Below are 15,216 nucleotides of genomic sequence, written 5' to 3' on the forward strand. Positions count from 1 at the left end.
TAGGATAGCTAGCATAGCATAGCATAGCATAGGATAGCATAGCATAGCATAGCATAGCATAAGATAGCATAGTATAGCTAGGATAGTGTAGCATAGCATAGCATAGCATAGCATAACATGGGATAGCATAGCATAGCATAGGATAGCATAGCATAGGATAGCTAGCACAGCATAGCATAGCATAGCATAGCATAGGATAGCGTAGCATAGCATAGCATAGTGTAGCATAGCATAGCATAGCATAGCATAGCATAGCATAGTATAGCTAGGATAGCATAGCATAGCATAGCATAGCATGGGATAGCATAGCATAGCATAGCATAGTATAGCTAGGATAGCATAGCATAGCATGGGATAGCATAGCATAGCATAGCATGGGATAGCATAGCATAGCATGGGATAGCATAGGATAGCATAGCATAGAATAGCATAGCATAGCAGGACATATTATCTTTTTAGAGAAAGGCATATAAAATAATACATTTTTGATTTATGTATGTAGGAAATAGTCCATTTTATAAATGCATAAAATGCAAAGAAATGCATATATAAAAGGTGGTCTAATGAAGGGGAAAGAAAGAAGGTGAAGAAACAGGAAAAAGAATTAAAAATAGAAAAGAAAAAGAGGGAAAAAAGAAAACTATTGGCTCAGAAGAAGAGAAAGCAAAAGAGACATAAGAAGCATAGGCTAGTACTTTCACCGTTTTTTTGTTTGTTTTGTCTTTTTTTTTTTTTTTTTTTTTTGAGATGGAGTTTCACTCTTATCACCCAGGCTGGAGTACAATGGCAGGATTTCGGCTCACTGCAGCCTCCAACTCCCAGGTTCAAATGATTCTCCTGCCTCAGCCTTCCGAGTAGCTGGGATTACAGATGCCCACCACCACACCAGGCTAGTTTTTGTATTTTTAGTAGAGACGGGGTTTTACCATATTGGTCAGGCTGAACTCCTGACCTCAGGTGATCTGCCCGCCTTGGTCTCCCAAAGTGCTCTGATTACAGGCATGAGCCCCCATGGCCTGGCACCAGCTGTGCTTTTTTCAATCATGGCAAAAGACCTTCAAAATGTTTTGTATTTTGGCACTATGAGCATAAATAGAGATGCACATCTTGTCAGTAGCCCAGAGGCTGCACACCTGCACTTACCAGTTAAAGTTTGCAGTCTTCTGAGAACTTTACTTTATACTCAGGTTGCAAAGGTTAATATGGTTAACATCCTCTCCTAAAGCCTTATTTGTCTACTATATTTTAACTGTAGGTTGAGTAGCTGTTTTAGAGCCACATGGTTTTTAATGGCCACATAATAGTTCATGGTGTAGTTTGTCACCATTCATTTATTCTTTTGTGACAGGAACTGACTGATTTCCTCTTTTTTTCTTTCTTTCTTTTTTTTTTTTTGTTTTGTTTTACCGCTCTGAACAATGCTGCAATAGCATTCTTGTACATGTACCCTTATATAGGTGGTTTAATTGCTGTAGAGCTAGACATCTGGGTCTGTTTATCATTCAGGTAAGTAAATGTTGTCTCCTTGCTTCCCAAAATGGCAGTGACATTGCCATTCATTGTTAAATTAATTGACCTTTCCCTGACTGTTAGTGAATTGGAGCATTATCGTATGTTTGGCCATCATAGTTTCCTTTTTGTAAATTCCTTCCTCATATTCTTTATCTTTTAAAAATTTTGTTCTTGACTTTTCTTGTCAGTTATGGGCACTCTGTATATAAAAACATGAAAATGTTGCTGTTATCTGCTTTAAAACTATATTTTCCATTTTTAACTATAGCAAAGTTTATATATAAAGAAGTATATTTTAGCTGGTTGTGGCAGCTCATGCCTGTAATCCTAGCACTTTGGAAGGCCGAGGCAGGTGGATTGCCTGAGTTCAGGAGTTCAAGACCAGCCTGGGAATCATGGTGAAACTCTGTCTCTACCAAAATACAAAAAATTAGCTGGGCATGGTGGCATGTGCCTATAATCCCAGCGACTCGGGAGGGCAAGACAGGAGAATCGCTGGAACCTGGGAGACGGAGGTTGCAGTAGGCCGAGATCGCGTCACTGCACTCCAGCCTGGGCAACAGAGCGAGACTCCATCTCAAAAAAAAAACGAAGAAGTGTATTTTATCTCTTTTTCTTTCCACGTCAAGATATATCACATTTTTATCACCCCAGTGATAAAACGTGTCCCTTCCCAATCAATCCTCTTGTGTCCCTTCCCAATCAATCCTCCCACCCCACTGAGAGTCAGCCATGCTTCTGATTTCTAGTATCATGTAAATTTACCTGTTTAGTTTAGTTTTTATCTGAAATTGTTTGCCTCAATATAACAAATTGAAATTCGTTCATGCTCCTCTGTGTGTCAGTAGGTTGTTCTTTTATATTGCTGAGAAGTATTCTACTATTTGAATAATTAACTTGTTTTAGCCATTCTGTTGTTGATAGAAATTTGAATTCCCTACCAGATTAACTATAATGAATAGGACTGCTATAAACATTTTTGTATGTATCATGAGACATAAAGTAGGTGTATGATTAACTTTGTTAAAAACCACCAAATAGTTTTCCAAGGTGGTTGAACCACTTTCCATTTTCCATTTCCACCAAAAGGGTCTAAGAGTTCCAGTTGCTTCACATTCCTTCCAACACCCGCTATTGCCGGTCCTTTTAATTAAAATGATTCTGGTGTGTGTGGAGTAGTGTCTTATTGTGATTTTAATTTGCATTTATGTGATGATTAATAATGTTGACCACGTTCCCACATGCTCACTAGCCATTTATCTTTGTGAAGTACTTGCTCAAATCTTACTCTTTTTTTGGCCTTTTTATTACTGATTTTCAGGAGTGCTTAATATATTCTGGATGTGGGTCTTTTGTGAGAGAGATACATAGAGAGAGAAAGAGGAAATTTTCTCCCTTTCTGTGCTTTGGTAGTCCATTTTATTTATTTTATTTTTCCCCTATGGTTAGTCCATTTTATGTTCTATCTAAGAAAGCTTTATCCACTCCCATGGTCATGAAGATATTCTCCTAAGTTCCCTGGGGCAGCCCATCCCCTCAAGCTTTATAGTTTAGGATTTCACATTTAGGTGTATCACTGATTGATGTTTGAATGTGAAATCAGTTGTGTACTTCTGGTATCCACTGACATGGCCATGGTTTATTATCGTATATAATGCTCAATTTGATTTTTTAATATTTTATTTCAGATTTCTTCACAAAGTTTACAAGATAGAATTACCTGTAATTTTTAAATATTTTATAATGTCATTACCATGTTTTCATGTCAAACTTGTGACAGCCTCACACAAATATTTGTGAGTTGAGAAGTCAACTGAAAGTATTCAGTTTGGTGGTGTTTCTTTTCTAAATGTTTGGAAGAATTAGGCTACTCCTGCAAGGCTTTGCTTTTTCTTTTTAGAGAGAAAGTTTTAAATTATGTATTTGATTTTTTATTAGATATAAGACCAGTCGGATATATACATTTTTTCCTGTGTTAGTCATGGCAGGTGGTTTTGCATGGTTTATAAGGAATTTGTCAATTTCATCTAAAGCATCAAGTAATTTTTATGTTAATAATTTCCTCATATATTCTTGGCTATTGTATTTATAGTGATACACCTTCATTTCTGATAATGATAGTTTGTGTTTTCTCTTTTTTCTTTTTAAATATCTAGGAGTTTACCAATTTTATTAGTTTTTCAAACATCCATATTTAGCTTTATTTTATCTTGTCTATTGTTTGTGTTGTATTTCATTAGTTTTTATCTCTATTCTTTGTTATCTCTATTATAGAATACTATATCTCAATTCTTTCATTTTCTTTATGTTTAATTTTTTAATCTAACTTCTTGGTATGAATATTTAGATAATTTATTTTTAGTCTATTTTCTTTCCCAATACTTGCATTTGAGGTTATCAAGTTTCCTCTAAGCATGCTTTAGTTGTATCAATTTATATAAATATTTCTATTATTTTGTTTTTAATATATTTTTTATTTCTATTGTAAATTCTTTGAGCCTTGTATAACTTAGAATTTCAAAACAGTTTTGGGACTTTTTTTGCCTTTTTAAAATTGACATTTAATTCAGTTCCATTGTTTTCAGAGAATATATTGTGTATGATTTTAATCCTTTGAATTTTGTTGAGGCTTGCAGGCTCAGCATATGGCTAATTGTTGAAAATGCTCTAAGTGAAATCGTGAAATCTCTCAAATTTGTCAGCTGTTTTTCACTTTCATTATGGTTTTTTTGTTTTGTTTTGTTTTGTTTGTTTGTTTTGAGACAGAGTCTTTCTCTGTTGCCCAGGCTGGAGTGCAGTGGCGCAGTCTTGGCTCACTTCAACATCTGCCTCCCAGATTCAAATGATTCTCCTGCCTTAGCTTCCCGAGTAGCTGGGACTAAAGCCACCTGCCACCATACCCTGCTAATTTTTGTATTTTTAGTAGAGACAATGTTTCACCATGTTGGCCAGCCTGGTCTCAAACTCCTGACCTCAAGTGACCTGCCCACCTTGGCCTCCCAAAGTCCTGGGATTACAGGCCTGAACCATCGTGCCTGGCTATTTCACTTTCATTTCTGAAGAACATTTTCACCAGGCCTAGAATTTTGGATTGGCATTATTTTGTTTTAGCACTTTAAAGATGTAATTCTATTGTCTTCTCACTTCCATCAGTTAGTTAGATAGGAGGAATAAGTTCAAGAGATCTGTTATACAGCGGGGTGCCCATAGTTAATGGCAGTCTACTGTATTCTTTTCTTTATTTTATTTTACTTTAAGTTCTGGGATACATGTGCAGGACATGCAGGTTTGTTACACAGGTATACATGTACCATGGTGGTTTGCTGCACTTATCAACCTGTCATCTAGGTTTTAAGCCCCACGTGCATTAGGTATTTGTTCTAATGCTCTCCCTCCTCTTGTCGCACTAACCCCCAACAGGCCCTGGTGTGTGATATTCCCTTCCTTGTGTCCATGTCTTCTCATTGTTCAACTCCCACTTATGAGTGAGAACATGTGGTGTTTGGTTTTCTGTTCCTGTGTTAGTTTGCTGAGAATGATGGCTATTGTAGTCTTAAAAGTGCAAAGATAGTGAATGTTAAGTGTTCTCACTGCAAAAGTGATAACTATGGGAGGTAATGCCTTTGTCAATTATATTTAAACATTACACAATGTATATACGTACTTCAAAATATGTTATATGTGATAAATACATATGATTTTTATCTGTCAATTAAAAATGTCAGTTGACAGTATTATGTAGTTATTGGGTGTAGTGTTTGTTCTATATATGACATTTAGGTCAATTTTATCAATTGTGTTCAAAATCCTATAACTTTGCGGTCTGTCTACGTATTCTTTCAGTTGCTGAGAAATGTGTGCTAAAATTTCTTATGATGATTTTAGTTTTCTCTAGTCATGTTTTCAGCTGAATTAGCTTTTCCTTTTGGCTTTGAGTTGTTATGAGGAGCATTCAAACCTAGAAATGTAATATTTCTCTTGTGGATTGACCCTTTTATTACAGAAAGCCCTCTATTATACGTTTAGTAAATGCTTTTTGCCTTAAATCTGTTTGTTTGCTACTAGTGTAGCTGTTTCTTGTAAATAGAATGCAGTCGTGTTTTTGTTTTTTTTTTTTTTTAACTTTTATTTACTGGGACCATCTTTTTAAAAAATTTAAATTTTTTAATTTTCTATTTTTATGGGTACATAATAGTTTTACATAGAAAATCTTCGATTTCACTTTCTATGATTTTATATTCCCTGAGGTATTTTAAAGTTTATCATTTATTTCTTAAAACATGATAAATACTGTGGTTTAAAAATCTCTTCTAATATACATAGTATCAGAAGTTTATGGGTGCTATTGTTTTTGCTATATTCTGTTCCTATTAGTTGTCATTTGCGTTGTCTTATTTCTTTTTATGCCTCTTTTGAGTGCCTATTGTTAATTTTCAATGGAAAATTTGATGGGAATTTATTGAGATTAATGAACGTTTTTCCCCTGGATAGACTTTGGTTTTGCTTCTGCCACGTACCAGGGGCACCACATAACAAGACCAAATTCAGGTATTCTTGCCTCACTCAGTTTATGCCTAGCAAAGGTCAGTGGGGATCGGGGTGTGCAAGGAGGTTGTCAAGGGGTTTGGCCTGTGGCCACACTTCTCAAATACTTCTTCTTTTTAAACTTTGTTCAGCAACTCTTCTTTGCTGTTTGGGGGCAGGGTACTTTGTATATCTTTTTGTCCTTACCTGAAGAGCGTCGTAGCCTATCAAAGACCTAGTTTCATATGGAGAAAATCTCTTTTAAGTCTTTATACCTTGAATGGACGTGAAACCTTGACTTCCTTCTCTTTCAGTCCACATGGGCCAGGGATTGGATTGCAAATCAGCGTCACTGGCAAGTTGGGTGTGAAGACATGAGCAGCTTTCATGCTCTTCAGAATTCCACTTGTAAATTTCAGGTTGCGGGGCTTTCGTCTACAAATTGGTTTAGTAGTTCCAGCTGACCTTTCAGCTTTTTAACGCCTTTAAGGTTGTTTTGTTTTTTTTTTAATAAAAAACTTCTGTTTTCAGAGAAGAGTTGATTCATGTAGCCATACTTAACCATTACCTAAATCAATCTCCCTGTTTTCTACACTTTGGTCCTGCTTTGTGTGGACCTGGTACATTCAAATGTTAAGTATTTCTTGGGCTTTGCCTTAAGAAATATCTTCTAATATGACCCCTCCTTTGCCTTAGATGGTGGGTTTTCAATTTCCTCAGCAATTTTTGATGTGTTTGGTAACTCTCTGTTTCTCTCCATGTGGATCAAACCTTTTACATTCTTTTATACTAATCTTAGTGGTATTTTGGAAGCAGCTAAAATAAATGCCCCTTTTCAATCTTATCATGCCTTATCAGAAGTTCAGCCTGTTAAAACCAAATCAAGAACTCTAAAAACACGCCACTGTGATTCTAATGTACATATAGGACTATAAACTACAGCCATACTGCTGTACCTTTTTTTTTAGTGCATCATTTTATATTTGTATTATACTGATTTGTGTATATGTTTTATCTCTTGTGCTCCTGTGAATTCCTAAAGGTGGGAGTTATAATGGGTTTATTTTTTCTCTTCCACAATGCCTGGTATAATATCTATCAAATATTATGGATTTCATAAATGTTTGTCAATAAAAGAAAAGACATGGGTGTCCACAACATGATCTGAATGGTGCTGTTTGAGTGCTAATAAATATTTTCTATTAAGCCCTTTACTTCTCACTCTATAAATGCAACATACTTACCATGAACAGGACAGTAACAGCATTACAATGACTATTTTGGTGAGAATAACCACAGATGTAGTTTTGATCTAGCATGAAACCAAATGTGAGGAGAATGATTCCAGCTATTGCTCCCAGGGCACTAAGGAAATTCATTATTCGGGTCAATATTATCTGAAATAGAATAAGAACATAACAATGTGACTCGGGCGCAGCCCGTACTACAAACAAAGCAATGAGTGCAGAGAATGGAGAGCAGGATTTTAGTCACAGCTTCTTAATGGCACGAGGCAGCTCTGTGATCCTATGCAAATTGCTTCACATCTTTGGGCTTCAGGCCCTCATCTACACAATGGGGGGATCCTGTGAACTTTTAATAACCTTCCCATTCCCCATATTCTATGCCTCAATTAACTCTCATTCAGTTGGGAGGAAAGGTGTGCCTGTAACGATTACATTTTGATTCTCTGGTGAAAGTCATAGTCTATTTACATTTTTGTTTTCAGATCCTATGTTTAACTAAATGCTGCACTTCTCTGCCATTTTTAATTTCTCCCTAAAATGACAAACTAAGGATTTTCAGTCCTTCTCTAAAATCATGTATTGGCATAGTAATATTTTATGTCTTCAATTCTTTGAGTAAAGTAAAAATATTCTACTTATAATTTATCTATACCTTTACATTCACTAGCACCGTATTTTGTATTTTGAGATTCTATTTATGGTTTAATTAGATTGTCTACAGTTTGCCTTTCATATGAGTCAAAGTAGTGCCTGTCAAAGTGCCTGGAATGTTGTAAATACCCAGAAAACAAAAAAGAATGAATAAGTAACTGGAATATTGGAAAAATTCTACCATTAATTGACTAGGAATTTGGACAAGTTATTTAACGATTGTAAACCTCAGTGTCTTCATACACAAAATAAGAGCTAAACTAGATGACCAGAGAAACTTTCTCCTCTGGTGTACTGGGTTATAATTCTAGGAAAACAGGAAGCAAATGCTGTTTATTGGTATCAATACTTGATAGTTTGTGGAATTATGGTGACTTAATGATTTTACAAACTTTTTTCAAGGCCAGGATAAATTATTTGAAAGTTATATATTTTTAATAAAGTGGAAATAGTGAAAATGTAACTCATTACTCTTTTGTGTGTGTGTGTGTGTGTGTGTGTGTGTGTGTGTGTGTGTGGTGGAGTCTTGTTCCATTGCCCGGGCTGGAGTGCAGTGGCATGATCTCAACTCACTGCAACCTCCGCCTCTCGGGTACAAGCAATTCTCCTGCCTCAGCCTCCTGAGTAGCTGGACTACAGGTGTGTGCCACCACACCTGGCTAATTTTGTATTTTTAGTAGAGATGGGGTTTCACCATGTTGGCCAGGCTGGTCTTGAACTCCTGACCTCGTGATCCACCCGCCTCGGCCTCCCAAAGTGCTGGGATTACAGGCATGAGCCACCATGCCTGGCTACAAAATATATTTTTAATAAAGTAGAAATATAACTCACCAGAGTTTCTGTGGTTTTTCTTTTCAGTGCAATTAGGAAGGCTCCAGAATTAATGAACTGTTAAGAGGAATAAATATGTTAATGATGATGGCCATGTTTAGCTGATGTCGAGTTCTTACAGAATAGACTTCTATGCAATTCTTTTACATGCCTGCCTTCTAAGTTCGCACACTCCTCAGGGCAGTGAGAAGGGTAAGTTGCTTTATATGACTTTCCACAAATGGAATAGTGGACGAAACACTGGTCTGGAAATCCGCTTTAGCCCTATTTATTTGAACATGAACATTTTTTTTTTAACCATACAGGGCTTTGGTTTGCTCATCCATGTTCCTTTTATAGCTATTGTGAACTCAGCTTTGATCTCATGACAAAGGGATGTCAAGTCAGTTTACCATCATTAAGATCAGATTCCATCTTATTATAATCCAGTGTATTCTCTTGGATGGGAACATAAGGTGGGGTTGCTGTGAATGTGCTGATAGTTCTTAAAAATCTCCAAGATCTTTCTTGGAAGTGGGTCACATGTGGTAGCATTGTTGTCTAGTGGAAATTTCAAATCTGATTACAGCACATCCATGTTTACATTTCTAGCCCCTTCATGGGCATTTTCCAGCCTCATCCCTCCACCCTCACTCCCCGTGCTGAACTCTTATAGTTCACATAATAGAAAATGCTCTCCCATACCTTCAGCCTTTGCTCATTTTTCTCTCTTGGCATGCAACAAGACATCTCTAATCCTTACACTCAGGCATCCCAACTCCCACCTTCTGTGTGTGTCCTCACCTGATTAACTATTCACCCTTTAAAACTCGTTCAAGCTGGAGATGTCTCTGGGCGTTGTCCCCTCTGTTTTGTTGGTGCCTTTCCTATGGAGGCAGCCCCTGTGTCTATTCTCCCTCATCACACCCTATGGTACTTGTCTGACTCCTCACTCAACTGAGGCCTTGAGCTCAGGGACTGCTGTCTTTTCCCTGAATCCATTGCCCTGCCCATGCTCTGGCACTAAATTAGGTCCTAAGTTAATGTTTATTGATTGCTACTAAGTTGGGTTTAATAAATACCTCTCCGCAGCTTAAAAGGTATATCTGAGAAACCCTTCCCACTGCACTTCTGTAAAGAATAAATTGCTCCTTCATCTCTGCCTACACAAGCACTTCCTGCACCTCTGTGATAATATTTATCACACTGCCTTGAAGTGATCTGTTTACATACTTTCTTGCTAGACTGAGAGGTCTTTGGGGGAGAGGCTCATTGCCTTTCTCTGTGTATCTGGCTTATAATAGATGGTAACTAATTTCGAATGAATGAATAGCCAAATAAACAACTTCAAGCCTCAAAAGAAATATTCCCAAAGGAACTTCAAGACCTAATGATGAAATATCAGTGACTGTGATGAACAAATGGGGAAATCATTTCAACAAGGTTAGTTTTTTGCACTTTTGAAAGCATATCATACAACTGGATCTAGCTTATTTAATTGCAAATAATTCCCTAACATTCTGGTTGGCATGGCTTCAAATTGAACTTGATTGACTATACTCACCAAAACAGAGCCCCAGAATGGATATCCTGAAAGAAATATAAAGGGAAACCTTGGATATGGTTTTAACAAGGTGAAAAGGAAGATAACTCCAAAAGAAAAGGTCATAATTCCAAACAGGATCTGGATAGTCTGCAAATAGAGGAAAAAGTCATGGTGAGGAAAAGCCAAGTGATAGTTTCCCTTCTGTTTAGAAGATCTTCTTTTGGTTAAAAGGATTTGGCAATTACTCTCTTTGATAATTAGGGGAAGAATAATAGAAGTCCCTTTGTGATGCTCCTGGGTACTTTCTTAATTCCTCTATATGGTATTTGGTGAGGGGTAAAATGATCTAAATCAGTGCTCGTGAAAATGTGATCCATGGATTGGCAACATCAGGATCACTTGGGAGCCTGAAATGTGAACTATCAGGCCCTATCCCATACTTACCGAACAGTCTCCAGGTGAGGCTGGGAAATCTGTGTCTTCATAAGCTCTTCAGCTCTTTAGCCCATAAATGTGAATGTTGGAGAAACACTGAATTCTAAATGAGTATACCAGGCTGGCCTCAAGCAGAATGGACCTGGAGATGGCCAGTTCTCTGAGCCTGTGGAGCTATTGTCACACTCTCAGGCCCAGAGGACTCCCCATCTCTTCGGGTTTTTCGGGGTTTTTTTTTGTTTTTGTTTTTTCCTCTCTCCCTCTCTGAGTCACTCTTATGATGCACTGTGACACCAGGCAGTGGTTTGACAAGTGCTGGGGAAGACTAATGAGGACAACATACAAAAATGGAAGGTGTACAACGTGTGAGTCTATGTGCTCTGCTCTCTTCTTCTCAGCCCACCTTCTCAGTCTGAGGAATCTCATTTACTGCCATAGCAACTATCACTTTTTAAGTAGGTGAGTCCTAAATGATAGCATGTTTTTGTCAAGTCCAGACCTATGTGATTCGTTCTTGTCAAACATCCTGTCTCAAATGTCCCACTAACACTCTATATTCACATAGTCTTAAAGAAGAATTGGAATGGGCTCCTACCTTCAAACATGTGCCAAGAGATAATTTTCCTGGCCTTTCCCCTGCCTCAGTAGAATATACATAGGAGCAAGTCTTACTTACCCCTATGATTTTCATTTTTGTAGCAAATAATTTTTGCAAGGGGCTTTGAGTCGAAAAGGTCGTGGTTGAAAGTTCGGTGGATTCATATTCTGGAGCAATGATTTCTGGAGGAAATACCAGAAACACCGGACTGTGTGCGGTGCTTGAATCCATGATGGTGTCGGTGAAAATTTGAAAGGAGATTATTTAGTTGGTACTTCAGCCTCGACCATGTTCTTTTCTTGTGCTGAGGCTGCCTGGAGCACTGGAATTGTTTGCTTTGTCTTGGAATTATAGAACAACAGAGTCACAGAGTCATAGAATCTCAGGATGGCTCGAGATCCCAAGACAGCTCTAAGTAAAATGCCTGGGACTGGGGATAGGAGAACCTGACAAGTAGTCCTGGTTTAGTTAGGGGTTTACTGTAACTTTTGGCAAGTCGCATCCCCCTTTCCTGGTTTCTGATTCCTCATATGTACATTGACCAAATCGGACTAGATGATCTACATATAAAGACATTTTAGGGACCGCGTATGGTGGCTCAGGCCTGTAATCCCAACACCTTCGGAGGCTGAAGCGGGCGGATCGCCTGAGGTCAGGAGTTAGAGATCAGCCTGGCCAAACCCCGACTCTACTAAAAATATAAACAATTAGCCGGGTGTGGTGGCGCCTGCCTGCAGTCCCAGCTACTCGGGAGGCTGAGTCATGAGAATTGCTTGAACCCGGGAGGCGGAGGTTTCCTTGAGCCGAAATTGCACCACTGCACTCCAGCCTGGGCGACAGAGCAAGACTCTGTCTCAAAAAAAAAAAAAAAAAAAAAAAAAAGGACATTTTGGTTACCAAATGGCAACTAGATACACATTTGTTCCAGTTCCATGTCTTCAGACGCAGGTAGAACGCAAAACTTCTCAGGCCACAGAACAAATTAACCACTTCTTAAAGTATAGATAACATCCATTTTTCCTGTCACTTTGTGGTTTTGCCACCTGATTTAAGTAGCTTTAGCTGTGTAATAAATCCCTCAAAATGTAGTTACTTCCGGCAACCACCGTCGGCTTTTGTTTACACACCGTGGGTCCTGTGTGTGGTCTCTTATCTGAGCCTGCTCAGCACTTCTCTACTAGGCTCTCTCATGCAACTGTGGTCACCTGGTGGGGTGTTCAATTCCGTGAGTTAGGATGGCCTCAGTCGTGTCTCTGGCAGTTGGCAGACTCCTGGTTCTCTTCCAATTCACAAATACTTTTCAGACCTCTGCTGAGTCATGTGTGCTAATGTCATATTGACCAAGCAAATTTCCTAGACAACCCAGATTCGAGGGTAAGAAAATAGGCCCCCTAATGTCTTCATGGGAGGATCTGTACTTCCATCTTGAAAGGAGGAGAATGAAGGGAGGGGAACAATTTGTGTCTATTTTTAACTGTACCTTGTCATTTTCTGGTGTTTCCTATTGAGATCAGGTCTTCCTTAATTGAACCTCATGATGTGACAGCCTCTAGTCACTTGCCAGTTAGAATATTTTAAAAGGCCACCGCTCCCTCACAATTTCTTTTCTCTGAACGTATCCATCTCTTGTTCAATTTTCTATGGACGTTGAATCATAATGGTGATTATCCTTCATGAACATCATCTGATGTTGTGTTAGCGTTCCCTAAGTTAAGCACACTATGTTGCAACATGCTTTTATAAAACACCATTTCACCCTAATTACTCAGGTTTTAGCTTTGCTCTAGACCTTTCCCAGTTTTTGTTTTTTCTCCCTCTAAGCATTATGACTAGCACAGTGTTCTAATAGCTATCTGACAAATGGCAGAAATATAACTTTAATTTTTATTATTCTTTAATTCATGCAAGCTAGTTCTGGCAATGCAGTGGAAGACTTACTCTTTGGAGAAGAGAAACCTAGAATGAACCCCAAGCTCTTTTATTTACTCATTATGGGGTCTAAGCCAAGTTATCTATTAATTTACATATTTATTAAAACATTACATTTCTTTGATGAGAATAAAAATTGTTATACAGTTATCGTGACTGAATTTTAAAGTACCTGGAATGTAGTAGATGCTAAGTAAATTGTATTAGTAATAAAAATAAGAGTAATAAGTATTATTTCTCTTATTGTTGCCATTTTTAGCATGGTGAGCAGATACTTTGTCTTGCTTTATGTTTGCATTATATCCAAAAGTTCATTTTGGTTGATTCTTTATAGGTTAAATGTATTTCTATGAGCTTAGCTATAGCACTGGAAATGTCACACTGAATCAGTGCAGACGTTATTTTTTTATTCATTTATTTTTTGACAGAGTCTTGCTCTGTCGCCCAGGCTGGAGTGCAGTGGCGTGATCTCAGCTCACTGCAAGTTCTGCCTCCTAGGTTCATGCCATTCTCCTGCCTCAGCCTCCCGAGTAAGCTGGGATTACAGGTGCCTGCTACCATGCCTGGCTAATTTTTTGTATTTTTAGTAGAGACATGGTTTCACCGTGTAGGCCAGGTTGGTCTTGATCTCCTGACCTCGTGATCCACCCGCCTCGGCCTCCCAGAGTGCTAGGATTACAGGCATGAGTCACCACGCCTGGCCCCAGTGCAGACATTATTTTACAATTTCTCCATTTCAGGGTGGCTGTGGAACTCAGTGGCCTCCTGCTAATAAATGCCTAGGCCCCTTTATACATTGATGACATGTATCTATTCGCTACTTCAACAATTTTCCATATCCTCAGATTTCTTATTTTCCAATCTGCCAAAATCTACTCTTTTAATGCAAATTACTCTAGTCTTAAGGTGGTTTATGGAATAAAATATAATATGTTTGTATTCGTTAATGTTCTGAAATTCAGCCTTGATGTCAAGCTTCTTATTGCTAAGTATTCCAGAGAAGTTATGATGATCCAAGGAATCCAAGTTCTCTGATTCACAGTCAATGGGATTAAGCCTTTCCTCACAGCCTCTCATTTGATTCCCTTGCTGGAAAGTTCCAAGAAAAACACTCTATATTCTTTCCCTTATTCTTCTGTTACTGCAGCTGAAAGTCAATTTTCTTTGTTTTTAAGTTTCTCTTATTTTCCTCTGTTGCAAAAGCCCTCCTTTAAAAAGATCCATATCCATACTCTGGAGAGAACAACTCTGGGAGCAGAATTAGAGCAGTCAACTGTTGTGGCCAGATGTCATCTGCTTAGGAGTCCCCAAAGGTTTTTTTGTTTTTAAAAATTATAAACAATAATAGTGTCTTTAAATCTTATTCCATGAATGATGGTAAATCCCAGTGTCACTCTCAGTGTCTCCAGACATTTCTTGGAAGGTGCAAGTGAATACGAGGGAAGGGGAGCCACTGGGACTTCTATCGTGTGGAGTGGTCTCAAGCCCTGATTTTCTGCATCTATTGAATTCTTAGTTTTCTCTGCATGTCTGGGCTTCTGTCTTTGTTGACTGTTTTTCTCACTGCACTGTCCTTTTGGTTGTCATCCTGCTTCTTCCCTACTCTGAAGTAGTACTAGTACAATCTTGCATGTATAGCATACTTTAAAAATAAGATTAGAAGACTATTCTACAGAACCTACAAAGGCAGCACCAGGGATTTCCTATGGTATCTTCTGACATACACACTCTAATTACTAATTTCAGACTTACACATAGGTAATAGATATTCCCTTTGTGACTACCTAGGAATTTTATGTTTAAAGAGCAAAAAGATTCTTTGTTTCATTGTGGTCAGATGGGATTTTTATGCCCTCACTCCCTTTCCCAATTTGCAAGAAGAAAACGTGTATATTAGTATGCTTAGGCTACTATGGTAAATTACTATGACTGCTTCATTTAAACAGCACAGATTTATTTCTCAT

General features: G+C 38.1%; 1 protein-coding gene across 1 annotated transcript in view; it reads right to left on the reverse strand.

Annotated features, from left to right (window-relative positions):
* Nucleotides 1–11,657, reverse strand: part of MS4A5 (membrane spanning 4-domains A5) — a 12,052-nt gene extending 395 nt beyond the window's left edge. The window contains exons 1-4 of the mRNA XM_023215507.3: nt 11,402–11,657; nt 10,309–10,437; nt 8,766–8,822; nt 7,281–7,433 (exon numbers count right to left, since the gene is read on the reverse strand). Of these exons, the coding sequence (XP_023071275.1) occupies nt 7,281–7,433; nt 8,766–8,822; nt 10,309–10,437; nt 11,402–11,554 (492 nt within the window). The 5' untranslated portion in view covers nt 11,555–11,657. The remainder of the gene's footprint in view (nt 1–7,280; nt 7,434–8,765; nt 8,823–10,308; nt 10,438–11,401) is intronic.
* Between the last annotated feature and the right edge of the window lie 3,559 nt (nt 11,658–15,216).

This window comes from Piliocolobus tephrosceles, chromosome 13 (assembly GCF_002776525.5).
Source record: "Piliocolobus tephrosceles isolate RC106 chromosome 13, ASM277652v3, whole genome shotgun sequence".
NCBI lineage: Eukaryota > Metazoa > Chordata > Mammalia > Primates > Cercopithecidae > Piliocolobus > Piliocolobus tephrosceles.